Source organism: Macrobrachium nipponense, chromosome 13 (assembly GCF_015104395.2).
Source record: "Macrobrachium nipponense isolate FS-2020 chromosome 13, ASM1510439v2, whole genome shotgun sequence".
NCBI classification, from domain to species: Eukaryota; Metazoa; Arthropoda; class Malacostraca; order Decapoda; family Palaemonidae; genus Macrobrachium; species Macrobrachium nipponense.
Window position 1 is genome coordinate 47716728 of NC_087206.1, and position 27482 is coordinate 47744209.

At 42.6% G+C, this 27482-nt stretch overlaps 1 protein-coding gene across 6 annotated transcripts in view; it reads left to right on the forward strand.

Annotated features, from left to right (window-relative positions):
- LOC135225783 (uncharacterized) overlaps positions 1–27482 on the forward strand; it is a 602193-nt gene that overhangs the window by 350886 nt on the left and 223825 nt on the right. Inside the window, exon 1 of one of the 6 annotated variants that reach the window (XM_064265255.1) lies at positions 14530–14773. The exons of the other annotated variants lie outside the window; for them this stretch is intronic. Within the exon in view, the coding sequence (XP_064121325.1) occupies positions 14717–14773 (57 nt within the window). The 5' untranslated portion in view covers positions 14530–14716. Of the gene's footprint in view, positions 1–14529; positions 14774–27482 lie in introns of those variants that run through there. 6 annotated transcript variants of the gene reach the window in all.

The following is a 27482-nucleotide window of genomic DNA, read 5'->3' on the forward strand; positions in this document are numbered from 1 at the left end:
CCCATCGTAAGAAGGGCTGGTGCAATCATCGTTTCTTGCATTCTACCCTTTGCTTCCACCAGGTACTCCTCCCTCCTCCTCCTCCCCCTCCCCCTCCCCCTCCCCCTTCCTCCAGTCCTTTGACAGACTCTCGTACTCCACAAGGTCTAAAGAATTTTGTTTAACCTTGGTACTCCATACATACCCGGCCGGCTTCTGTTCTGTGACGACCACCTTCTACTCTCATCCTGCCATCATCATATATCGCTTTTATTTCCAAATGCCATCATGTATCAACCTTGATCCTCTCTGTGAGGAGGAACTTGGATTCCCATTTTCAGATTTCTGAAGTGAAGTCGGCAAAGAGATTCAAGGTCAGTTGAGATGAATAATGTACTATAACAATACTCGCTGTTATGCAAAACGTTTAGAAGTGAAATTCGTATGTATTTAGTGTTTCTTAATAACATTATAAAATAAACTTTTTTTTGTTCACCTCTGGAAAACAAAGTTAAAAATATTACCGGATATGAATGATCCCTCGTTTATAAAATTTTAATTACTCTGTTGATAGTATATTGTAAAAATTGAATGTTGTTGCTCTTACGTTGATAGGTCAAATCACACAGTGATTCCATAGTTATGTACGTTCAATAGGCTTCATGCTTATGCTATTCCAAATATAATTGTAAGACGACAGCTGTTTTATCCTCGATTCCATCTGGATTTCTCTCCCCGAATTGGTTCACAGTTAGGTTTAAAGACGCATATTTGTCCATCTGCATTTCGTTTCGTGTTATACGCAATTGCAACAAGCAACTACTAGCGGGCAGCGCAGACGGCCTACACCGCCAAATAGCGTTTCAGCTACGGACTCCACATCAAGGTATATAGAATGGTCTCCCTTATTCTATATACCTTGCTCCACATATCATCCTCCAGTTCCCTCTCGCCGGATCGCTCGGCCCAACTGCTGAATTAATTACCCATATACACAAAGATTGGTGTCTGTTCACTAATTCCGCTCACGAAAAGCTCAAGTGCATATCCAGCTTGTTAAGAGTACCATATGAATATGGCTCATCATCTGAGTATTCGTAGTTGTGTTTGAATCACTATTTATTCAGTTTTGTCTTCCTATCTCCATGTTTTCATACCTTTTCAACCTCTAGGGCACACTCTTGAATGGATTGAGTGAAATATGGTCCCAATTTCTTTTTATTTCATATTTTTGTTTTTATCTTGGGTCCGTTAACCTATAAAAATCTGTGGTCCCAAATTTACGTTAATCTGTTATCATAATATATCAGTGGTCTCAAATGGACTTTAATCTATTATCATCATATATCAGTGGTCCCAAATGTACGTTAATCTATTATCACCTGGGTCTTACATTTGGATTTCCAGATTGCTGTTCATGGGTTAAGGTTTTTTTCTGAAATATTGACTGGAATGGTCCGTAAGGAAGAGAGAGGCAAGTTCTTAGCAGCGGGGCAGAGAGGAAGAATATCGACAGATGAATCCCGGGTAACAAAATAAATGACCTTTGCTCCAAATCATGTCAGTGAAGGAGACGACAAGGGAAGGAGGTGTAATGAGAAGAACTCGGAGTAGTACAGAAGGGCCAGAAGTGTCGCATGCATAGTCATGATGACGAGGACGTGTTTTGGTGCTGATCATTTCAACTGTTCCTTCTTGTTAGTGACAAGAAGTATTTCTTCCCACATCAGTGTTGCTGGAACAGTCATTCGGTATGAGGCTCTGAAGCCTCCAAGGAAGAGAACCTCAGTATGTTGAGTTGGAGGGAAAAGACTCGAGGAAAGAGGTCAGGTAAATGACATGTGGTGGACCAGTTGAATTCTGAATTCGGTAAACTGGGATTATTAGAAGTTGAAAGAAAAATTCTTCCTCCTAGAAAATGGATTCAACACTAATGGTGGAGAGCATTGAAAGGAGAAGCTTAGTATGGGATGACAAGGAACCATTGCCTCCGCCAGATGAGTTAACCTCACAGTGTTGGTAGAGTCAAAGCTCACGAAGATTGCAATCGTCTCACAATGCAATAAATGATACTCACGCAATTTCTCTTCACAAAACAATATTGAGAAAGGCATTACAGTGGGACGAAAGGTGTAGTTCATTGGTATTTCCAGTTGTTTAGGGAATGTCAAGAGTGTACAAAGATTATTCCAGGAATAATATTTGGTGGAGGTTTAGATAAAGGGATAAGGGCCATTCATAGCAAGGGACCCTTGTTCAGCCTTGTAGTAGTTCCGCCCCACCTCCTTGTTCTCTGTCCGACCAGTTAGTGCTTGAGCGGTGGGGACATTTCCACGGCATTCCGTACCTCACGTCATCTATGCTGTGCATACATACATACATATGTAACATACTTTTAAACTTTTGAAATATGTACTACAACATCGTAATGGAGACCCTTTACCGTTTGTAATTTTTCATTATACTAATTGTACTACAGAACATTATTGCAGTGTATGGTAATTACATCATAATAATGCCATAGGAAATCCATTCAGTGCCATTGATACCAACAGCAGACCTCCTGTTTATACTAAACCAAACAAATTTAGTCTCGACGTTCACTACGAAAATAACGTGAAGCTCATCTATTACGGCTGAGGAACTACAGCTAATCTCCACTTGGAGTTACAAAAAGATCATTACATAGAAATGCTCTGCAGTAAAGGGGGGGGGGGGGGGGGGGGGGGGGGGGGGGGGGGGGGGGGGGGGGGGGGGGGGGGGGGGGGGGGGGGGGGGGGGGGGGGGGGGGGGGGGGGGGGGGGGGGGGGGGGGGGGGGGGGGGGGGGGGGGGGGGGGGGGGGGGGGGGCATTTTGTAGGCGGTTGTTCAGAAATCCGAGTGAGAGAGACGCGCGAGGCGATCTCGCACCCTGATGGCTGGTGGCCGTAGCGCCGCTCATGAGCAGATTAGCAAGACACAACCGGCGGCAATAAGGTTGGTTGGTTGTTCAGGCGCTAGTTGGGGCATTTTAGCTGTTTGTATGATGTTTCATTTTTGAGGAATATATACTCAACAGTTGTGTTTAGATTTAAGAGTTCTGATTTCACGTATGCACAGACAGATTTTATAATACTGTCACCACATACCACAAAATACTTTTAAATGGAGAAAAAGCTTTAGTGATTGTGAAAAAAATCTGTTTCTGGTGATTCAAAATAAGTGACGTCAGTTATTTTGGAAGGTTCATTAGAGAGAGAGAGAGAGAGAGAGAGAGAGAGAGAGAGAGAGAGAGAGAGAGAGAGAGAGAGAGAGAGGTGCCATCAGCCGTTATAAGAATGAATCATGGCTTGTGTGTGCTCAGGGTGAACTACTGCCCGTAACTCCGATTACGAAGAGTCCCCTAAGAAAATATGCGAAACTGAAACTGAAGCAGATGGGGTCGGAAATGATGCTCTCAGGAAAAATCGTGAATTCAGTAATAATTAAGATGACAATGTACTATAGTCTTGTATTGTCTTTCTACGATGTCCTAGGAAACTAAAGACAAAGCCGGTTTGACATGACATCTTTTGTTTCACTTTTACATGTTTGTATATACATACACACACACACACACACACACACACACACACACACACACATATATATATATATATATATATATATATATATATATATATATATGTGTGTGTGTGTGTGTATGCGTGTGTGCGTGCGCGTGTGTGTGTGTGTGTGTAGAGAGAGAGAGAGAGAGAGAGAGAGGTCGATAACCAACCTTAAGCGGAAAATCCTTATGCAACAAACCCAAGAATCGTAGTAGGTATAGCGAAAAAGAAAGAGAAATAAAGAAAATTGGAGTATACTTTATAAGAGAAGTAATAAAAAGATACAAATATGATGAAGTAAACAACGAAAGGAATCTCTTATGAAACTGTCAGCAGCTTAAGATATATACCTTTATTTTGAAGTAATGAAAGTTCCAACGATTCGTGTGTACGACGAGAAATGGCACTCCATGAGAAGGTCACTGCTGGAATCAAACATCTTGAACATTGTGTGGTATTAAACATTACAATTGCACAGGAAAGACGATTAGAATGAAGTGAATTGCGTATCTAGTGTTTCATGGTGCTTGGTATAGTCAGGGAAGATATGAATGCAAATGATGATCAGAGTTATTTAAAGTTTTATAAAGCATCCACGGGGAGCTAATGGAATCGCGGTACCAAAGATAAATAGTAGGATATGATGTAATTGAATGTATGTCGGAGCCCCTTACACACACACACACACACACACACACACACACGCACACACACAATCTATGTTCAAATGCAGCATACACCCACTTTGTTGCTTCATGCATATCAGGGCCATTAGAGAGCAGAACCTCTTCCAAACCAGCTATCCAATACAATTTAAGCCTTTATCTGCCAAAAGATAACATCTCAGAGAGAGTCCCTGGTGCAGTCAAACCCTTACGGAAAACTTGCCTATCAAGCCGTCGACTATTCCAGACTTCCAGACTAGATGCACATCTTGCACAATATTTGATACATACTTTTCTGACTCTCTCGCTTTTTAATGTACCTCTAAGCCTCTGGGTGTTGAATTCTGTCAAATTCCTTCTTGAGGTCTGAGACTATAGTAAACCTGACCTCTGTTGCTTTCCATGTTTGTTCATGTCAGGACTGTGTGTGTGTGAGTCCAAAAACAATTTCTTCCGCACTGAAAACTAGGCTGTTCGTTCTCTGTAGTTATTCAGTCCCTGAGTATCCTCTTCATTATCATTTCCTGGAACTTCTGTGAATTACAGATTATCCTCATGACCTTCGCTTCCACTTTCTTGGGTGTCTGTTTATACAACACTGTACATACGCTAGTGCTGTGTCGCACTTTGGTATATTGAAAGGAAGGAACCTATGAAATATGAAGCATTCAGGAATATATGTACTAGAAATGAATGGTTTTCTAGGTACAATATTGATAACCACTAAAGCTAGTTAAATAAGAATACTTGCTATAATAGGACAGCAGAGAAAAAATGGAAAGCGGTTCAGCTGGTTGTTCCAGTGACGATCAAACCAACTCTGATTCGACCCAAGGCCAATACATGAAATTTGTCTCGGCCGTTTCTCTCCGACTGACCTGTACTATATTGGCTTTGATTCGACCTAAAGACGATTTTAGTCAGGCAGCGAGTGTAATATACTTCATAAGATTTGCCAAGTCTGATTTTCCATTTCATGAGGTAAAGGACATCACAAAGACACAACTTGCACTTGATGTCAAGTTATAAGATTTAATTTCATAAAATGGGACTATTTTTCAAAATGACCGTCAAACCCCCCAAAACATTAAATTTGTCAATTGTTCAGCATCAAAGAGAACAAAAGATTAAACCACACTTAGTATTTCTGTATGCTAATACTTAGAAAATAAAAGAAAACTTCATAGTTAAAAGCATTCCATGCTACTGAAGACCTATCACTAAACGGTTTTTGTATATGTTTTAGTTTTAAAATAATCTAGCTTGGGTTATTGAAATGAAAATTTTCTCTAGAATTCTAAAATATCATATCCTCATCTTCTATATCAGTTGTCCAATTTTATTTATTTTCACAATTATTAGTACTGCAGCCACAGGAATCAGTGCACACGAGATCATTTTTCTTGCATCCACAATTGAATGTTCGACATGGGCTATTGCACAAACATCTCTGAAGCTCTAATAGGGCCTCTGGAGCTGGTGGATTGTTGCAGAAAATTGGCTTCAAGTGCCCATCTTCAAATTTCCATGAGTAGTCTGTTGCTGGTGGAACAACAGGGCAAGGTGTACATGATGACTTCCATACAAGCTACATGAAATATGACCTTTCATTGTGAGGCTTGATAGCCCCGAGTGTGGGAGGGAGTGCAAAAGCAGCCATCTCAACTCTTTGACAGAATCTGATTTTATATTTGAAGTGTTGTAGAGCAGGTAAACACATCTTTCCATAAATCAATTCTGGTACTTTGGGTGTTAGTCCAAAGATTCTAAATGCTTCAAATATTTTGTCATCACTTTGCAAAAATGCTTTAGAATGGCTTGCCACACCCTTTCTTGCAAATGCTCCCGTGTTTTTAGTCCCCTTGAATTCATACCATCTAATTAAGGTATCTGCTCTTTTCTCTCCACGTTTCATATAGCATTCTCTGATTGAAATGTTGTCTCCTTTTTTGTTTAGTAGAGATGTCAGCGGTGGAAGCTGATGATAACTACCAGTTAGCAAAACAAATACCTCTGTATCGTGAGAGAATACATCTACCTTGGCCTTATCTTCTCTGTGGCTAATGTCTCTTGCATTAAGTAAAACTAGTTAATCTCCTTCTTCCAAATTGTGGTGACCTGCTTGCATACTTTCCATTCTCACGTTAGTATAGAGATTGCAGTTTGCCCTTATTTTTGTGTGATGCATTGCTAGTACTTTCTTTGGATTGTTCTCGTAATGGCAAAGTATTTTCTCTGCTAGATTTTCAGTGAGTTCTCTTTTTGGCTTAATATTTTATAAAAATGTTTTAACATTCTTTATTTCGGTAGTGTCATGTACATGATAATGTAGAGAGCTTGATTTCTTCGTTCTTTTGTCTCTGGTTGTTTCTTTAAGTGATCCACTCAAACACTAGTCAAAGACTAGACGAATCTCAGAATATTATTTACATAGGCTGTGAACCATGTCCACAAACTTGGTAGCAAGATGTTGGGTAGTAAATTTGTTACGCGATTTTGTTACCATGTTAACCAGACACATTCCACAATTATAATGACTGCCGTTGCACCGGTAATGACTTCTATTGCAAGCTGGCTTGTATCCTCTGGTATTGGAAGTTTTAAGACAGATGGTAATGCCTTAGATTTATCAGAGAGCATGATCATGGGACCATCTGGATGGGAATTTGGAGGACGAGTGATGGCAAATTCATATTCCCTGATTGCATCCTTGACATCAAACTCGTGTCTACTTTTAGCCACAACTAATAGTCTCGAAAGAAGTTCCCTCTCTTGTTTTATTGACATCATCTGACCTTTTACTTTTGTTTTGGATCGGTCACTTCGAAGTAGCTAATGTTGTTTTCCTTCTGAGGGTTCCAAAATTCTGTCGTCATCTCAACCATCCTATTGGACAAAAAAAAAACTTCTCTAAAGCCTCTCTACCCAAGTCATCCTGATTTTCAATATTCTTAGATGCCTCAGATAGCATTACAGCAAAATGAGTGAGGTTGTACATGTCCTTTTCCTCAAATGGATTCCTTTGCTTTCCATTGACCTTAACAAGTTTGGTAGCATTTTTCAACAACCTTTTGTTCTTACTACCAATTACTTGGTAGTGATGGTCTACTTTCAAATACAGCATATTCTTTGAAATCATGGACTACCTTGCATAGTGTGGGTATGACAATAAATCATTTCTCTAATGATGTTCATTACTTGTGATGCCAACAAAACCCCTTTGCCTTTCATTTTCTTATGCTCCCGTTCAATTGCATGATCAGGGTCAATAGCCGTGAATGATGTACTGTGTTGGTGACAACAAAGTTACCTTCATCTAGAAACTTCCGTAACTAATCTTTTTCTTGCAATTCTAACATATCAGCAACATAAAAGGTCCCCATCTGCCATAATTATATTGGTTATGTGCATGGAAGTAGGAAAACAACTTTTCTGTTTTTGCTAAATGAAGTTTCCAGTCAGTTTTTCTAGTTGCAGCATTAAACATTAGCAGGGTTTGTACTTGGTTCATATAGTTCATCTTGAACTTCTGATTGCATTTCCCTTGTTTATGCAGTTCTTTCATCCGTGTAAGGACATCAGCATTTTCCAGAACACTGTGCGTGTGTTCAATGTGTGTCTTAAATAATCCAGCATTCTTTAAGTTTGATAGGAAAGCCTGCTCAGTTTCCCTCATATGTGGTATCCATTTTTCCTTTTCTCCATCTGTAAATGCAACCTAATAAAGCAGATGATTCAGAGCAATTGGTGTTACTGTATGTACCGCTAAGCATCTATAAACACGTCTTCCATCAAGCATATGTCTTACTGTGGCAGATCCACAGATACCCGATTCTTCCCATGCTGTCTCTATTCCACTACCTTTCACATATTTACCCAGGCATTTCAGAGCTCCCATGGTCATGTGCAAACTACCAAGTCTAATGTACGATCATAGGAGTCACCATTTAGTGTTATAATAGGTCTGGAGTGGTTCCCTACAGTCATACAGCTAATCTTTTGTGCCTGCGTCAGAATTTTTAAGAGCGCAGACCATTCTATTTGGCTTTTTCTGTAAAAAGGGGGCACAAACTCCAACATTCCAACCAGTTGATGGTTTTGTGATCAGTGAATTCAATGTGGACCATGTAGGGCATCGCTTCCCACTTGTATGACAGTTAGAACTTAATATGAAAATCTTATTAAGTGATTGAATTATTTATTGAGTAATAAACTGATGTATGAATAGAGAATAAACATAATTTAGTGTACAGTATACACTCAGAATTCATGAAATGACTTGCATTGTTGAAAAACATGATATTTTTTTTGTACGCATGGTCAATCTTTGAAACGCTCTCACAGTAATAAATACCACAGTGACTACTTGACACCAATTTGGAAGTTACTTCATATGATGTAAAGGATAACATAAAAGCAAAAAATTAAACTTGGCAAATTTTTGCAACGACAAAATTTTAACAACCGCTGCCTGACTAATTGGCCAACTGGTCAATCCTCCAGGAGACAATAGATCTAGTAGCCGAATAGCTACTCGAAACAGCTAGTTTGTCTGAACATAATGTGTGCGCGTGTGTGACTGTTTGCGTTCACACATATATACGTATATATGTAATATATATGTGTGTAATCAGTATTTTAAGGAAATCTAAACAAAGAAATATAAATAGAAAAAACGAAATTGATTCATATAGTAGTATATAGTAAGAGTAATGTCCTTGTCATTGTTAAAGCATCCAATTCCAAGCGACGCGAAGGTCCTCGGTGAAATTCTGCCTCTTTTGTCTTCTCTGTTTTATCTTCCGCAATTCCCCACTCAACTCCAACTCTCTCGTGGTCCTTCCCATTCTCAAGTTCTCAAGTTCAACACCAATTCTACCAGTCTTTCAACTCGAGTGGTGCCCTCAGGCTGTGGAAGGACATATCTAAGCCATCTCCGTGTCCTTTCCATCACTATATCATCTACATAGGAACTTGCGCAATTTCCCTTAGGGTATCATTTCTAACTCGGTCCTTCCACATGACTCCTGAGAACAAAATCTTATGGCAGTTATTTCTTCAGTCTGTAGTTTTCTTTTTGTAGGTTCAAAACGTGGCTTACAGCAGCTGGTCTACGATAGATAAGGAGCATAGTAATATTTAGTTTTTTTTTTTTTACTGTATATTTTTATGGTTTCAGATATTCAACTTGTATCAACTCGTCAGGCGACTGTTATAGTAAAAGCGTTATTTATATCTTAGATGATCAGCGGCAGCTATAGAAGTAGCTATGAGGATTTGTACTCGTGAAGGGCGACTGTGGCGCGCAAAGCGACGGCGTCCAAAATTTCATAGAGGAAAAACCAGCAATTTGAACTGAAATACAACGGGCGTCGTGTCCATCTGTCCGTAAACGTACATACAGAATAAAGGAATTTTTTTCTCTCGTCTATAGGAACAAATATGCTCTCAGATGTGAGACAAAAGTCTCAAAACTCTTTTTTTCCGTAAAAAAAATCTCCTGATTACAAATACTCGGCCCCGAAAATAAATATTCAGGCAGTATTGCTATAGCATTGTATGATGGTCTTCCGCAAAACCTTTTTTGTTAAACGGTTCATCGGCTTACATTATCATCAAATTATTCATTATTTCATAGGTAAGCAAATTTATTACATTTCTGGCAATGAAAATTTGATATGAGACTATGATTATAATATGGTCTCATCAAGTTTTCTTTGGTCCAAATGTAGTGATTTAAGAAATCAATTACTGAAATGTTCTAAGTCTCTTGATTCTGTGTTTACGCAGTATACCTAAGATTAAATTGAAAACCTACATTTATCTGTGATCGGACGAATCCCGCTCAATGCATCCTATATAGGCTCTTCATTACAAAAGGTTCATCCACAACGTGGAATAGAATTAAACTACATGTGTCATCAAAATAACAGGTCAGTTCAACAAAAATGCTTATTTTGACAACTCAGATGCAACAGACAAGTGCAAAATGGACTTCCGTCTTTCTTTCACATTTCCTTAGCAAATGACAAGTGCGCAGATGGCTGAATATTTTAAGTGTTAGACTGAAACACTGTTACGAGGTTACAAAAAGGAGTATCAGCCTGAATTTTCGTATAGCTGACGAGTCTGTCCGTTGATGGCCAATTGGATTCTATTCACAATACTTTATTATTATTATTATTTTACTCTGTTTCTTGCAATTGCAAGTTTGTTCCGTTCATTTTCAAATAACATGATACAGAAAGTTTTCTCTTATATTTACTTTGTAGTATCTTCCGATGAGCAGTCATGTCAATGGTATGGAACATAATGTACGTTATAAATAACAGCTACATGTAGGAGATAGTTAAGCCTTTCGTGAATTCTTATATTTTTCACGTAAGCGCACGTCTCAACCTACTTGAATTCTTGCGGACGCAGGCTGTGCACAAAACCATAAGAATGAAGAAAAACTTGGAACAGAATCCAGTTTTCGCTATTCTTTTCGAGAAAGATAAATTCATGCGAGAACATACAAGCAGACACTAAAATAATCAAACAACTTTCACATAGCATTTCGAACAAGGTTTATGCGGTGTTCTGATATTTTTGTGGCTTTTGAGGACGTTTCCAGAGGGTGCGTCCGGATGAAAGGATTGACACACGTATAGGTATGCGGATATCATTCGATTTTCACGTAACACGTAACGTAACGTAGATTCATGAATGTAGTTTTATCAGTTGGGAACCTTCGTAAAAGGATTTTAGTATTAACATGTTAGTGGGGATGTTTTTTTAACTAGTATTCTTGAGAAAGGGGCAGAACCGTTGGACAAAATAATATTTATGGAAGAGGACATTAGAAAGAAAGTAATCAAATTCGACAAGTTCAAATCTCCTGGCCCAGATGGGATTCATCCAAGAGACATTAGAGAGCTAAAAGGGGACCTATACAAACGCTATAGAAAAAGTGCAGAACCTCGAAAGGCACCAAATGGATGGAAACTAAGTAATTTGCCCCCAGTTCACAAAATAAGGTCCAAGAAACGAGCCAGGAAATTATAGACCAATCTGTCTAACGTCGGCCGTTTGTAAGATTTTCGAGTCCATAATAACAGATCAAATTGATAGAAACAACTTGTTGTTAAACAGCCAAAATGGTTTCAAACAAAACAGAACCAGCCTATCAAACCTCTTGGAGTTTTTCCATAACATGCTTGGTATTTACGACAGTAGTAGAGCAATAGATATACTATACTTAATATAGTAATAGAAAACTCTCTCTCTCTCTCTCTCTCTCTCTCTGATATTGTTGTGGATCGCAGCTAGGGTGTAGATAACGAAAAAAGGAAGTTAAAGATTATACATGAATAAATATTGGCCTTTCAAAATGTAACTATCAAAACAGGAGGGCCTCGATGAGGTATAGCTCTCTCTCTCTCTCTCTCTCTCTCTCTCTCTCTCTCTCTCTCTCTCTCTCTCTCTTCTCGTAGCTTGGTAGTAGCTCTTCTAGCTTACAGATGGTCGACTGGTGGTAAAATCTGTTGATGTTAGTAGTGAAATATGTTACAAGGATTAAGTTGTCTCAAAGACTTCTTAGTCCATCCGAGGAGACATCGTGTGCTCACGTATCTGTAGGAGCAGGTTTTACTGTTCATTCAGTGCCCTAATGATTTTGTCTGGCTTTCTTTTAAACCCTTCCACACTGTTGCTGTTTACAACTTCTGGTGGCAGTTTATTACATGTGTCACATATCTTGTATGTGAAGAAGTTCCCACAGTGGAATGTGCTGTATCTCTTCAGTTCTAATTTCCATCCATTATTTCTTGTCTGGTTTTCGTTTAACGTAAATAGGTTACTGTCTACTTTGTTATGCCTTTTAGTATTTTAAAAGTTTCTATGAGAGAGAGAGAGAGAGAGAGAGAGAGAGAGAGAAGAGAGAGAGAGAGAGAGAGGACACTATACGTGAGTGTTCACTACACCATCATATCGGGAGGGCCTCGACGAGGTAATTCTTACTCCCACGGTCTTAGTTAGACCATACTTACTCCTACTGATGTGGAACTGTTCTTAGGATATTGCGTGTTACTGAAATAACGTAGAGGAATTTAAAATTCTGAATCCCACCCTTCTTTGTATGTGCATACTAATGTTCATTCTGTTTCTGTAAAAAAAAAAAAAAAAAGTTTACGTGTAAACAGACATCTTGCGCATGTGCTCGTTATCAGTAGATCGCACTTACATACAAGTCTAAGTTAGTAAATCGTCTATCTCTTGCAATCCAGATCTTTACGGAATAATTTCTGAATCAAAGGTTATGCTAATTTCTAACGAAGCAATTTACGGGAAGTTGGGAAGTTTGTAAGATGCCGGATATTAACCTTAAATTCTATGACAACAAGTCCTGTCTAGGCAAGAATAACATGAATTTAATGATATATTGCCTTTCGCATTTTTCACACAGAACTAACTACAAAAATTGCCTAAATAAGAATATTTGCTCCCAATTTGGGTACCTCGGGTTATATTCTCTCTCTCTCTCTCTCTTCTCTCTCTCTCTCTCTCTCTCTCTCTCTCTCTCTCTCTCTCTCATAGTCGCATATCCGATGTTTATCCATTAATTAAGAACCTTGCAGATCATGATATTGAATGATCCAAGCTGTCATTTATGTATTAATATGGAATTGGGTACTTTTGCTGGCTTCAACACAGAATAACATACTTGTTACTGAATATTTTTATTTTTTACCACCCAGGTCCTCGTATCAATATCAATGGTTTTAATGTAAGAAATGTGCAATGGAAATTCATAAATATAAGTAAACCCGGCCCCAAAATAATTTCCAACCAATAGATAGGCAATTTACTATTTAGGTCAACCGCGGTTCAATTAGTTCAAGAAAATTAATTTTTTTTCGACGGGGATCAAGCTCGGTACGACTTTAGTGAGGTGAGCGAGCTACACCTTTATCACGAGAGAGAGAGAGAGAGAGAGAGAGAGAGAGAGAGTGTTGTCTCAGACCACTATACTCACAAGGCGAACAAAGAGGATGTGATATCATAGTAGTTACAATGAATGAAAGTTACTTTATTGTATACACCGGTAATAGTCATGAGCCATAGAAACATTACCACAGCATAACTTAAGATCGAAACGAAAACTAAAGATAAATTTAAAAGTCATCAGGGAGATATACAATTACACCAACAAACGACCCCCCCCCCCCTCTCTCTCTCTCTCTCTCTCTCTCTCTCTCTCTCTCTCTCTCTCTGCATGACTCATCCCTAAGGCAGACTTCTTTCTCGTGGCTTGTTTTTTCCTCTAATTAGACATATTTTAACATTCGATTCAGTAATTTAGAAGGTTAAAAAATGTTTTCGATAATTGTTGCTATAATGTAGCCATAACCTGTTTTCATTCATAAAACGCTATATAGTACACACAAAAGAGGTTGATCTTATAGTTTAGTGGTTATGCAATAGATGGCAGCACTTGTCAGACACTCCATTGAGCGTAAGTTGTGAAAGCTAATTTATTAGCTGCACAGCGATTTTAATTTATGAACACTGACATAAAGAATTAAAACTGAGCGAGTTATTTTTTCAGTTGTCTAAAGCTAACCATGACACTAGTGTGGTCAATATGAAAAAGTTTAATTAATTGGTATGTGGCACCATACGGGTATGCACGGGCTTTGTTGTTATACTGTAGAGGAGCTGTAAAGTAACCGCATGAACTTCAGCGTACAAATATCCCACCTTAACCATTAGTAAAGCTTATTTTCAATGCATTTGTTAACCATAAACACAGTGTAGTTTAAACATTTCAAGCATTATTTTGAGTAAGTTAGACTATCCGCAATAGTTCTCAGAGCCAGACTTCTCACATAGCCAATTAAATTATATAAAAAATGAATGATTGGTTACAGCTGACGTTATCCATCACTGTAGTTAATATTTTCAATTAGATTTAGCTTTTCGGTATCATGTAGATATAGAAATGTGTCTTCCTATGCAACCATGCTTGTTAGCATGACATGGTAATTATTAACATAAAATATAAAGGCACCGACATCCAAGTATTATATATTATATATATATATATATATATATATATATATATATATATATATATATATATATATAGTATATAGATGAGAGAGAGAGAGAGAGAGAGAGAGAGAGAGAGAGATGAGAGAGAGAGAGAGAGAGAGAGAGAGAGAGAGAGAGAGAGAGAGAGAGAGGAGTCTCCCTCCAACTTCAAGTATGCTGACGTAATACTCTGCGGGAAATGGCAGCTAGCTTAGTGATGTCCGTCTCTGTCAGTGGGAGTCCAGCACTCCTGTTGCTGTGTGGTGTGGTAGAATGCTAGACGATATTTAGATAAACGTAGTTCCCTTTGTATGCTTAAAAGATTTTAAGTTCTTCCGTTGATCTTGTAAATATAAGCCTTTTCAATGTGAAATTCGAAGGATAGTTATAACATCTGTTTGTAGATAATCAAATGGTGCCAGCCATTGGCCGAAGTTTATCCTCCCCGATGTTTGACCCATCAAACCATGTAAGAATCCTTTTATTGCGTTATTGGAACGCCTTGTGATTAAAATACAATATTTGCTGGTTGTCTTTATTTCTACAGGTTACATTGCTTTAAGGTTTTTGGAAGGTCATGGTTGTCAATGGTTGTCGACAGTTACTAGGTACCCTGTAGAATTGCCATTTGTTCATAGCTACTTAAGTTGGAATGACTAGCCTTGGGCAAATAACAGGCATTGTGCAGAAAATTTTTTAATATTTACAATGTTACGGGGCATTCTAGGTAGTACTGTTTTAACAGATACCTAGTGTTTTTGTGATTTGCCATACCTACCTACCTACTGAGGTGTTTGTTAGTCAGCCTCATTTCCACTGGAAGTGAAGGAAGGTTGTCATGCTAACTTGGCCTTGTCCTCTGCCTAACGGTAGTAGCCTAATGGGTTCTCTTAAGTTTGTAACCCGGATTTTGGATGGGTAATGCCTGGAAAGGAGTGAAAACCAGGACCATAGCCTACTGGTATACTAGCCTATAGGCTGACCTTGCCTAAATTGGGGTTTTACTTTGAACCATTATTTCATTTTGAACTTGAAAATATCATTATCTTATGTTTTAAAGTGTGCTTTGAAACCAAACTAAGGGGACCTTATTCATAATCTGGGTAGTGCATGGTATTAGGCTAGGTTGAAAATATTCTGTAAACCATAGTCAGTTGTTCCGATACGTAATACAAACCATCGGTCCTTTAACAATAGGAAGTAGCTAGCGGCAGCTGGACGGTCGTAAGCTTCGAACAAGGGAGAACGTAGTAGTTAACTGCTTGTCGACAGTCGCGCGTCCGCGCGACTGGGAGGTAAACAAATCACTTTTGCTTTCGGCCGCGGGTGTGAAGGACGTGTTCGTCATCGCTCTCTGCCCGCCTTCATCGTCGTATGCTTTGTTTATATTGTGTTTTCTACTAATGGTTTGTTTGACTTGAAAATGAAACTGTAAGTACACTGTTTTCATTTTCATTACTTAATTATGAACCCTTGAATTATGTCTCGGGTGCCGAGGGCAGGGCGCGCTCGCGCCGAGTCATGTATTGGGCGAAATAAGGGTGTAATTGAAAAATGTAAGTACTTTTTTCATTATATTTTGCCCTGTGCGTTCGTTACCGAGAGTGTGATTGCGCTCGGCGAACGAACGTTTAATTTTGTATAATAGAATGCAATGAAAGTGGATTCGCATGGCAATATTCTTTTCATTTTCATTATTGATTGCATGAATTTAATCTGGATCTAATTTCGTTCTTACCCGGGAATTGATCCTTACGATTTTTTATGTGAAATGAAATCGCAAGTGCAGTATTCTGTTTCATTTTCATATATATTTTATGATAGCATCATATTATTGGATCAAGTTTCCGTTCTTACCCGGGAATTGATCTTTTCTCCTTTAAGTTCTATGAAGTGAATCGCAAGGGCAGTATTCTGTTTCATTTTCATATTACTTTTCACTGCTGTGCGGGGGTGGGGGAAGCGAAGGTCTGCCAGGAAGTTGGTAGCCGATTCTTCGTCTTCCTTCCTGCCCCCCGCTCAGCTTCTTCATTGTATTTTGTATTTGGGGTCTTTCCTTGCGTTCGGTGGTGGGGCAATGTCTTCCCCCCAGTGCGTGAGGGAACCCCTCTTAATAATCTATCTATGTTACCGCAGGTGCTACATCCGTGGGAGACGACCTTGGATGTAGATGTAGATCCTCACGAGGTTTGTACTCGTTGTCGGGGGCGAGAGTGCTCCCGCAACGAGCCCTGTGTAACGTGTATGCATTCGTCAGAGGCGCAGTGGGTGCTGTACTAGACACAATAAGTCATCGGAAGTCCAGTGACTCCTTTGGTAACGGACGTCCAGTTGTACTCGGGGCTTTCCGGTCCGCTCTGGGGTGGGTTCTCTCCCCCCCAGGAGCGAGGAAAAAAAAAGCCCCCTCTAATTAAACCCGACTGTTGCTTCCGCAGGTTGCCATCAGCTGAGGGACGACCTGGGGACAGGTGTGGGAGTCGCTGGGACTGCAGGGGTTGATTCAGCGGTTGGCGGGGTCGGCATGGTCACTCATGATACGTAACACTACAACAACCACAATCTCGACACCAGCATATGAGATGTCACCGCACCTGGTGTACACACCACATGTCATGTCGGTAACACCCACGGCTGCAATCCAGAACCAATTCCTGCCGTGCCAATCAGGACGGTGCCACCGCCACCTGGGTTCTTTGTATTGCCGACCCCGGACTGCCGCTGCCCAAAGAGTACCCCCCTTGGACCTGCGCCAGTGCCGAGGATGACGGTTTAGCTGTCCGACAGGGACCCGCCTGTCTTCTCCATGTGGACCTACCTGCCGGTTGCCTGCCGTAACCTGTTGCGGATGGTCCCAGCCGCTCATTCCCTTTCAGATCAGGGTGCCTTGCTGCTCATTCACTTTCAGATGTCCTGGACCTGTTCCTGTTGTTCCTGCTGTTGGTGATGCTGTCACAGTCTCAGGTCTTTCCGGACAGGTGCAGTCGGGCCCTGTTGCTTCGGCAACTGCCCGGCTCCCTCCTGGATGGAAGACCTGACGTCTGTCCTGCGGAGCCTGGCGAAGAAAGAAGAGGAAGGAGGAAGAAGGTTGGTGTCGTCGTCGTCTTCGTCGTCTTCTTCGTCGTCCGCATGCCTCTCCTTCCCCTTCGACTTCTAAGGCCAAACAGCCGAAAGAAGAAGAAGGTTGCCTCCTTCCCCCCTAAGAAGACTCCTTCGGGATCTTCTAAGGGCCCGGCTCGCTCAGGCGAGCTCTTCTGCTGGTCCTCCTGTTCCTTCGGGAACGGGGCCCGTCGCTTCTTCTGCAAAGAAGAAGTCGACGGGGACCAGAGGGCACCAGCCTCGGCTGGTGCGTCCTCACCTGGTGCTAGCGGGTCTGCCGCTAAACCAGGTTCCGTCTCGGCCGCTTCTCGTTCGCGAGAAGCACCGAGTGGACGCTCTTCCAAGAAGACCGTCCAGCCAAAGTTTTTGACGCCCGAGCTCGCTCGCCGTCAAGACAGCGGCGCGGAGCAGAAGACTGGCGAGAGTCGTGCACACGACTCTCGCCAGGCCATGTGGACGCTCTCGCAGCGATCAACTGGCTGCTCGGGCTAACGTGACGGTCGCTGATCAGCCACGGGTTGAGGCGAGGAAGGAGTCCCCGCGGCCGCCGGTACCAGCCACGGCTGGTACCAGCGACTCGACGCGCCGAGAGGACGCTGGCCCAGGTCTCGACGCGACACAGAGCACTAGCAGGTCACCCGTCCGCCGCTCCCGATGGGACCGGGCGGGAGACGGTGACCAGCGGCAGCTCGCCTGACGCTAGAGATCGGTCTCGACGTTCTCAGCCGAGCCAATCGCCCCAGGCGAGCGGTAAGGCTAGGCCTGCTGCTCGACCGTCACCGCGGGTTGACGATCAGCAGCAGCCCTCCACGCACGCTGGTCCTGCAGCGAGCGAGGGGGGAGCGTCAGGTCTGCCTCTCCCATAACGGGTTGAGGCGAGGAAGGGGTCCCCGCGGCCGTCGGTACCAGCCACGGCTGGTACCAGCGGCTCGACGCGCCGAGAGGACGCTCGCCGGTCTCACCGTGACAGCGAGCCTAGCAGGTCACCTGACGCCGCTCCCATCGGGACCGGGCGGAGACGGTAACCAGCAACAGCTCGCCTGACGCTAGAGATCAGCGTCGACGTTCTCAGCCAAGCCTCTCGCCTCAGGCGAGCGGCAAGGCTAGGCATGCTGCTCGATCGCCACCGCGGGTTTGACGATCAGCCGCAGCCCTCCAAGCACGCTGGTCCTGCCAGCGAGCTAGGGGGGAGCGTCAGGTCTGCCTCTCCTGTACCTTCAACCTCCTCGGGCTACGCGGGCCCGGGAGAGCGAGGTACCTATGAGTGATCGCGAGAGGTGCGCGGCTCGCGACCCCGCTATGACGCCGTATGGACCAGGCACGGTTCTAGGACCGACCAGGACATACGCGCAATTAGCTGGAGGCGACCGTCAGGGGTCTGCCGCTCTTCCTCCTTCTGAAGGAGGAGTATCTAGGGATCTGTTCTTGTTGGAGGGACTGGGACGGTCCTACTCCGCAAGACGCGGTTACTCCCGAGATACAGAGGAATTTGCAGAAGTCATTAAGCTGATTCGTCAGCATAATGACCCTGCTGGAAGGATTGCCGCTCCCACCAGCAGAGCCCACGTCTCTGCTCGAGTCGTTTTGGGGCCCGAGAGGGAACCCAAACCGACGGTGGGTCTGCCGCGATCGGAGCTTGCCGATTCGTCTGAACCAGTGGTCTGTCTCGACAAGAAGGCTCTCTCAGTTCTGGCCGGTCGATCAAGCTACTTCCACCTCCTCTACTGCGACAGCGGCGTTTTCTACGTGGTCTTCGGACACTGTATTTAAATACTCCTTCGGTCCTCCTGAGAGGTTTCGACCTCGACGAGGACTGGAATGAGTCGCAGGACGGTATCGGCTCTCTCCGTCAGGTGTCGATCAGCCCCACCCAGACGACGTTCACAGCTGGCGGCAAGACTTTACCTTACCTAGTGAGAGTTTCGTAACCCTCCGCGGGGAAACGTTTTCTCCTGACGATACTTTTTGTCCAGACTCTGAGAGGCCATCGCCGCAAGGCGATGGCTGCTCCTACTCTTCTCCAACTGCTAGTTCCACTGGGGAAGGCGAGCGAGTATCCAATTCCTTCCCCATTCCCTCTCTCCTTACGGCTACGAGGGAAAGGGGAAGGATCCTACAGAGATTTCTTTGTAGGATCCCACGTTCGGGACTGCGCTACCGGGGGGTACCTTCGGGTCCTACCTGACGTAAGCCCCGGTCGTTGAGGAGGAATCCTGCTCCATTCTCGATTTCTACGGGAATCGAGAGGACCACCAGCCGATATCGTTTGACGAATTCGGTGGGGGTTTCGCAGACTGCTTAGAATTCTACGGAATTTCTAGCGCATTCAGAGTGTTCGAGTTTTTTACGATCTTCAAACACTTACGCGAGACCACGGTCCAAAGTGAGCGAGACCGAGAAATCCCCGATATACACGGTAAAGCGGGAACCCTCGGGCCTATGCTCGAATTCCTCTGGAAATTTCTAGCATTGTGAGAATCTGCTGCTGAAAGAAACTATCTCACAGTAGGCGACCAACCTGGAATAGAGGAGATCGGACGGGAATATCCAGTTTGGCTTGAACTATCGTCTTCGTTTATTCTGTTCACCATTGAAGCTTTCCTTCGAGGAAGACTCTCCTTCACTCTCTTTGATAGAGAACGAAGGTGGTCGATCTCCAATCCTTATTTTGTTTTCTTGAAGGAAAGAATTTAGGATGGAGATCGTTGTTCAGAATCCTACAAATATACTACGTATATTAACCTCGCGACTGATTCTGCTAAGCAGTTGACTTGTCCGAGGGTAGCGCACATATCCTAGTTATTCTACGGATTGCGACTTAGACGAGAAGTATTCTAATTGAACTGCAACTCGGGGTTGCCTGCAACCTCCCAGGAGTTTTCAGTTTCATTTTATATACTTATGGTTTTGTCACGATAACACCATTTCAACTTTTTATATGTTACCGAAATTCGTTTCGCCTAAATATAATTGCCGAAGCATATCTTTTATGCTCGGTAGTTCTAGCCGAACGCATTCCTTCGTGGAATAATGGATTACCTGGCAACTCAGGATGACGAGTCAGCAGGCTCAACCACTGCGTATTGAACTGCCTCATAGCAGCTCAGTATCAGCTGGGCCTCCGAGATTCACGGTCATGTATGTCTCTCTCTCCCCTGCTTGATTGACTACCGAACCGTATCTCTGCCTAACAATCATGGACTTAGGTCTCTGATTAACGGGATTCTCGCAATAATGAAGGACCATCTACTGCGGTGACGCTGGATTCCATCGCCTTCGACATTGCGAGAATTTTCAACAGAGATATCTCTTGGACTCTTTCATCTTTCTGTTTACCGCACGGTAACAGAAGTCTGTACAAGTCTCCCGCTGCATCGCACTGCGATAATGCGAATGATGTTTGCAGACATCTGAGTTTGTCTAAAAATATCTCGTATTCGTAGGTGTACAATTGTTCATTGTTCAACCCGAATTACAAGATGTGTCAGAAGACATCGCCTACTCTCCGACCTGACAGCTCTACCTCCAAATGTTCAGCCCATGAGAAGCAGTTCTTCAGGCGGCTTTCAACCTGTGTTTTCATTACCGAAGAACGCCCGCTTTCATTGCAACTACGACTTCTCACCGGACAGCAATGAATAGCGGGTAGCGTTTTCAGTCATTTGTAAGCACAGGTTATGAATCTTGAGATCCTTCTCTCGATTCATATGTGAAGACGTAGGTTTCATTCAATATCTACCTTCGTCTTCAACGGTACATAGTGTGTTTCTTCCTTAGCTGAGATTCAACAAACATGAGATGTTTTACCTTTCAGGGACCTCGGGTCTCTAGAAGGCAATTGACTTTCGCCTGTTGGGTACATGCCTTAAGAGAATCATCACCTCGCTGTCCGGCATTGGTGACAAACAAATACATCATTTGTTTGGTCTCTCGGCATAACCCTTTAAAGGCGAAGGTCACGTGACTTACTCGGATGCTTTGACAACTTGCCTCCTACCGAACGCAGTCAGTCGGCAGCTGTCAGAGCGCCCGAGTCAGTTACGAATTACGCTGTTGACTTAGTTCGGTTGTTACACAGCAACCATTACTTCGTTTTAATAGCTTGTCACAGTACCCATACCATTGACACCCACCATGGAGTGTCGGTGTCCTATCCACTACCGAGAACTTCGCTGCATGGGGATAGGAGGATGCGAGAGACTTCGTTGCTAACGGACAGACCAGTATGGGTACTGGACATCACCGAAGTAGAGAAGAGGGATAGGTCATGCGACTATTTCCTTCTTTTCCTCTTGAGGGAACTGCATGACTTCTCCTGCGAAGTCAGGCACCCAGGGGATGGGGATCCGTGACGCTCGATTTCGTACCGAACTTCGTAGCGAAGACTCAGAAACCCTTCGGTCCCTGACGATTGGTTCGAGTCGTTCACAATCCCCTCCCTAATGGACTTCACCAGCCTTCGATGCGAAGGAGATGCTGCCTTGTCCACAAGAACTTCTCCTTGGCGCAGGTACTGAAGGCAGGGGTTCTGGTCCAACCAGACCACATGCCCTTCCTTCTACCTTCGGGATATTGCCACAGGTCCTTGGATCTTTTTCCTTGGGACCCGTGGTGGCTGCTCAACACGTTGTGTTAGCGAAAACCCAGACCCCTCGCAGGCTGAACAGCATCGAGTCCTAGTGTGACCGTAAGTATGGATGGTGAATGAGAGTGTGACTGGCTCCTCTTCCCATCTTTTTCTTCTCCCCTCTACCTGTGGTTAGAGGGACACGGTCGTCACCCTCCTGGATAAGGACAATATGCAGGTGAGCTACTCCAACATAGACCCCATCCTATCCCTTTCACTAGGGATAGGGACGTATATCCCCCACCACTTCCTCCCAACAAAGGGGGTGGAGGAAGTGGATGCCAGCTTGAGACAACCCATACTTTATGTTGCCTCTTGCAAACAGGAACAAGTTCTTGCTTGCTGGTACGAAGAGATACGCTTGCCTCTCTCTTAGTACTCGGCCCAGAGGTCTGACCATTGATCCTGCGGTGCACACCCCGATCAATCGGACAGAGGCTTGGATCCCTCCCTCGCTCTTACGACCAGGGAGGCATTCAGGGATGGGACGAACACCATTCTGTTCATCAAAAGACTCAGATTCCTCCCACCAACCAAGAAGTGAGTCTTCCTATTGTTAAAGACCGATGGTTTGTATTACGTATCGGAACAAATGACAATTTGTCGAAAATTGCATTTTTCCTAACTATACAAACCTGAGGTCCTTTACATACAGTCCCCTCCTCATGCCACCCCTCACTCTGCGTATTTTGCATGGGCCAAAAGCAAAAGTGATTGTTTACCTCCCAGTCGCGCGGCTGCGCGACTGTCGGACAAGCAGTTAACTACCGTTCTCCCCTTGTTCGAAGCTTACGACCGTTCCAGCTGCCGCTAGCTACTTCCTATTGTTAAAGGACCTCAGGTTTGTATAGTTAGGAAAAATGCAATTTTCGACAAATTGTCATATTAAGAAGTATCAGTTTTAAGATCCTTTTAGGTATTTAACTCAGTTTTATGGTTTCCCCACCCAAAAGCCCTGCATAGGTATGCATATCAGTAGCAGTTAGGTACCTGCGATGCTCATTATTAACATTTGACGTGCCATTTGCAAGAGAACCTTGATAAGGTTTTGAATGTAGAGTACAAATTCTTATAGATTTTAGTGCTGCTTTCAATTTAGTAAATCACAAGGCACTTGTTTATAACCTTCAGAGTCTTAGAATTGGTGGATATGGATTAGGTTTACTTTAATATTTCCTTGCTACAACTCCAGTGGAACCTTGGTTTTCGTACTCTGTTCCAGAACATGTCGAAGTCCAAACTGTACAAAATCCAAAACAAAAAGGCCCATAAGGAATAATGTAAATCCAACATAGTAATGCGTTGCGACACCCCAAAAAGAAATGCATTTTATAGAGGATAAACACAGTTTTACTTATAGAAAACAAAGAGAAATAAATATAAATGACTATTAAAATGAATAAATTAACATTTAACGTCACTCTTACCTTTATGGAAGACAGAGAGGAGGGGAGAGGGAGGGACAGGTTATTGTTTGGAAGAGGAATCCTCCACCTCCACAAGGACTTCAGGTATCAAGGACTTATCTGGGGTTACTTTCTTTGTGTTTTATTGGCACTAAGTAGGGTTACTACTTCCTTTCTCCATTTTTTACCAGCACTATCTGAGGTTACTTCCCTTCTTTTTTTACTGGCACTGGGACCAGCTTGAGAGTCACTGCACCCCTGTCACACAACAAAACTGTCTAGAGACATTTGTTTCTGGCATCTAAAATTTGTCTGAAGTGAAACAAGGCATTGTCTTAAACATGTTGGAGACATAGATTACATCTTCGATGAGATGATAATTCTCCAAAATTTTTTTTATATCACTCCACTTAGCAAACATGTCCTTAATCACTGAATTAGGCATATTATCCCCTCTCTTTTCCTCCTTCTCCTGAGATTCCTCATCTGCTGTCTGTTGCTGTTCCTGCTGAAGGACTTACAGCTCTTCAGTGGTTAGCTTTTCCCTGTGGGCATCCACTAACTCTTCCGCATCCTCACCACTCGCATCCAAGCCCATGAACTTCCTCAGACAATAGATTCCACAACCGGCTTAGGGTCGTTAGGGTCAGCTCAAATCCTTCAAAATCCTTCTTGAGGTAACACTCTAGCCACACTTTTCTCCAAGCAGAGTTTATTGTCTTGGAAATCACTCCCTGCTATAAGATAGGCTTATGCTTTTGCAGTTGAAGATAGTACTTGAGTGATCCTTCCAGAACTCTCTTAGGGTCAGTTCAGTGTCCCAAGGTCACTTCAAAGAGTGCTTTGGTGTACAGTTTCTTGACGTTAGAAATGATTTGTTGGTCCATGGGCTGGATGAGGGAAGTGGTATAAGAGCAAAAACTTTACTGTGATGAATTGAAATTCATCTAACAACTGGTCTTCAAAGCCAGGAGGATGTGCAAGAGTATTGTCCATTACCAGGAGGCACTTGAGTGCCAACTGATTTTCCTGGAGGTATTTTTTCACACTCAGGCCAAACATTCATTGACCCATCCAATGAAAATTTGCCTCGTGACCCATGCCTTTGTGTTAGCCTTCCACATCAAAGGCAATTTATTTTTGATGACATTGTTTTTTTTTAACATGTGGGTATATACAGAGTGATACACCAGTAAGGGCTTCACTTTGAAATCCCCACTGGCATTCCCACAGAACAAGAGAGTTAGCCTATCCTTTTTAAGGTGTGTCCTGGCAATGAGCTTTCTTCCTGCATGATGTTTAGTTCCCCTTTGGCATTTTTTTTTTCCTTTTTCCAAAAGAGACCTGAAGACTTGTTGGGGGGAGGAATCCTTCAGCCTCTGAATATTCTTTGAATTCATTACCGATTCTTCAGCAGCCTCCCCATGCCTTGTGACATTGTATGCCCGTTCGTTTTTTTAATTTTTCAACCCAGCCTCTGTGGGCGTTACAATGACTAACAGCAGTGCTTGTTGTAGGCATTTTTTTTTTACTGAGATCAGCATGCAACATCCTTGCCTTGTTGCAAATTATCACTTCTGACACTATCCCACTAACTATTTTTCGTTGATCCACACCAACAACAGTTTCTAATATCTTTGACCAGTTGAGATCTCTTTTGTTAATGGCATAACCCCTTTTGAAACATCAGCTGCCTTGATTTCTTTTATGTTGATAGTGAGATCAGTTGCATAATTTGCTATGAGTTCTTTCTAAAATTCTGTAGTGTTTCTTGCCTTTTTTTCAGAGAGAGAGAGAGCTGATATGTTTACATCAGCAATGAGTTCTTTCTAAATTTCTATAGTGTTTCCTGCTTTTTTTCACAGAAGGGTGTGCACTTGGAACTTTCTTTGGCCCCATGCACTCAAATAAAAAGCACAAAACACAACAAATGTCGGGTGATGCGGAATACTAATGCGTGAGTTGATGCTCATTCACCGAGAAACAAAGCCAGAATGGTTCACGAGAGAACATGTGATTGCTTTGTTTGGGTGCTTGGTACGGGACTAGGTCACAATGTGTGCCCTTGAAGAAGTGTTTCCAGGTGTACAGAATCTGAGGATATGTATGAAACCACAGTCAAAATTTTGTTGGAAAGTGTCAACAAAAATGGAATTGTACAAAATCCAAGGTTTGACTATAAAGGGGAACAAGAAGCTGCCTGATAATTAGGAATCATAATGAAGATACCAGATAAGGTGACCTGACTGAATCTTGTAGAATGAATAAGAATCCTAGAGATGAACAACCTGGTACAGTATTTGAAAAGGCAAGAGTTGCACAGCTCAGAATTTGTGTTAAGACATACTGCACAGTAGTTTACTGAATATTGATTTTTATGCATTCAACTTACCTGTCAGATATATACTTAGCTATAGACTCCGTCGTCCCCGATAGAAATTCGAATTTCGCGGCACACGCTACAGGTAGGTCAGGTGATCTACCGCCCTGCTGCTGGGTGGCGGGAATAGGAACCATTCCCGTTTTCTAAGACAGATTTTCTCTATCGTTTGGAATGTAAACATACGTTTGCAGTTCCTCCTGATTTGGATTTTCGTGTTTCATCGCCATCGGATCTTTTCCTGGGTACCTTTTGTGACAGGGAAGTACTGGTTCTTTGGTTCGGCATACGTTTATTAACTGTTTTAACGAATTTGGCTTCGAAAATTTCAAAGAATACATTACGTGTAACTACCAAAGTTTTCGGTAGACACTTACATAGTTTGCAAGAAGGGAAATATTAATATTTATTCATTAATGGGTAATAAAAGTTAAAATTGATTGAGGCTAACTTCCTTATCGAGGAAGTCAGAAAAACATAGAACTAGTTACGCTTCCTTTAGAAGTTTTATAGCTCTCGTACTAAAGAGCAGTTAGAGTATTAACAGTACTAGTAGTGTTGTATCCTCATCACTTCTTACTTTACAGAACTACAAATTCATATTGCAAATTGAAGATAAAGGAATATAGCTCCAAAAGCGAGCTATTAGAAGGTAAGAAGTGAATTAGTGGTTTCCCCCCATTGCATAAGGAGGGTGCGTCTGATCGGCTTCATCTCGCTCCCAGGCCTAGACCTCTTCCAAGCTCACAGGCCCAGAGGAGAAGGAATGTCGAAAGCCTTACGGAGGTTATGGAGAATCCCCACCGATCAGGCGTCCCCTTGGCAGTGTCTGTAGAACGTCCCAGACTGCCAGGGATAGCCATTGGAAAGGCATCCTAAACAGTGTTTCCCCCTTATGGTTAAACCTCCTTACCCTCAGCGGATGAGGAGAAGGAAGATTCATCAACGAAGATTCTTATGATATACAAGATAATCTGTTATGTTATGAATAAAGAAAGAGGAAAATTGGATGGTTATAGTATCATTACTAAAGCATAGCTTCATCTAGGCACCAGGTGCAAGTCAGTGCCAGGTGCCTGCTTAGACATCTACCATGATGAAAGATCCTCCCAAAAGCGCATGAAGGAATGCCATGGGGAAAGCACATAGCCAAAGGCAATACCACGTTGAATACCGCTTCTTTTCCGATCAACGAAGTTCAGTAACGTGGGGTCTGGTCAGTACGTGGATAGGTGCCACAGGATAGAGCGGTGACGTCACAGTCTCTCAATGATAGAATTCCTTCGCCTTTACAGTAAGTGAGGTCTAAGGAACAATAACCTATGAAAGGGATTAATCTCCTTCTGATCTTCTCGAATGGGAAGAAATTTAGAAGACGAGGCTCCAATGAGGAAATACTTTCGAATTATAAAATTCTTACAGCATCCAGGATTTCCAGCTTCTTTGTGTTGGAAGATGGAAATTGAACAGGGTATCCTCTTGAGATTTGTCACGGGATCAGTTTTTCTTGACGGGGGCGCGAAATGTCGCACAGGCGGCTGTCGCCTGTGTCAGGATGTGTTTGAATCTGTGGGAAGTTTCTCTGGAAGAGAACCCAAAAAAATACTTCTCATGAAAGAGACTCTAGTGGTCGCATAAGCGACTTCGTCTCTATCACATTGGTTTGATT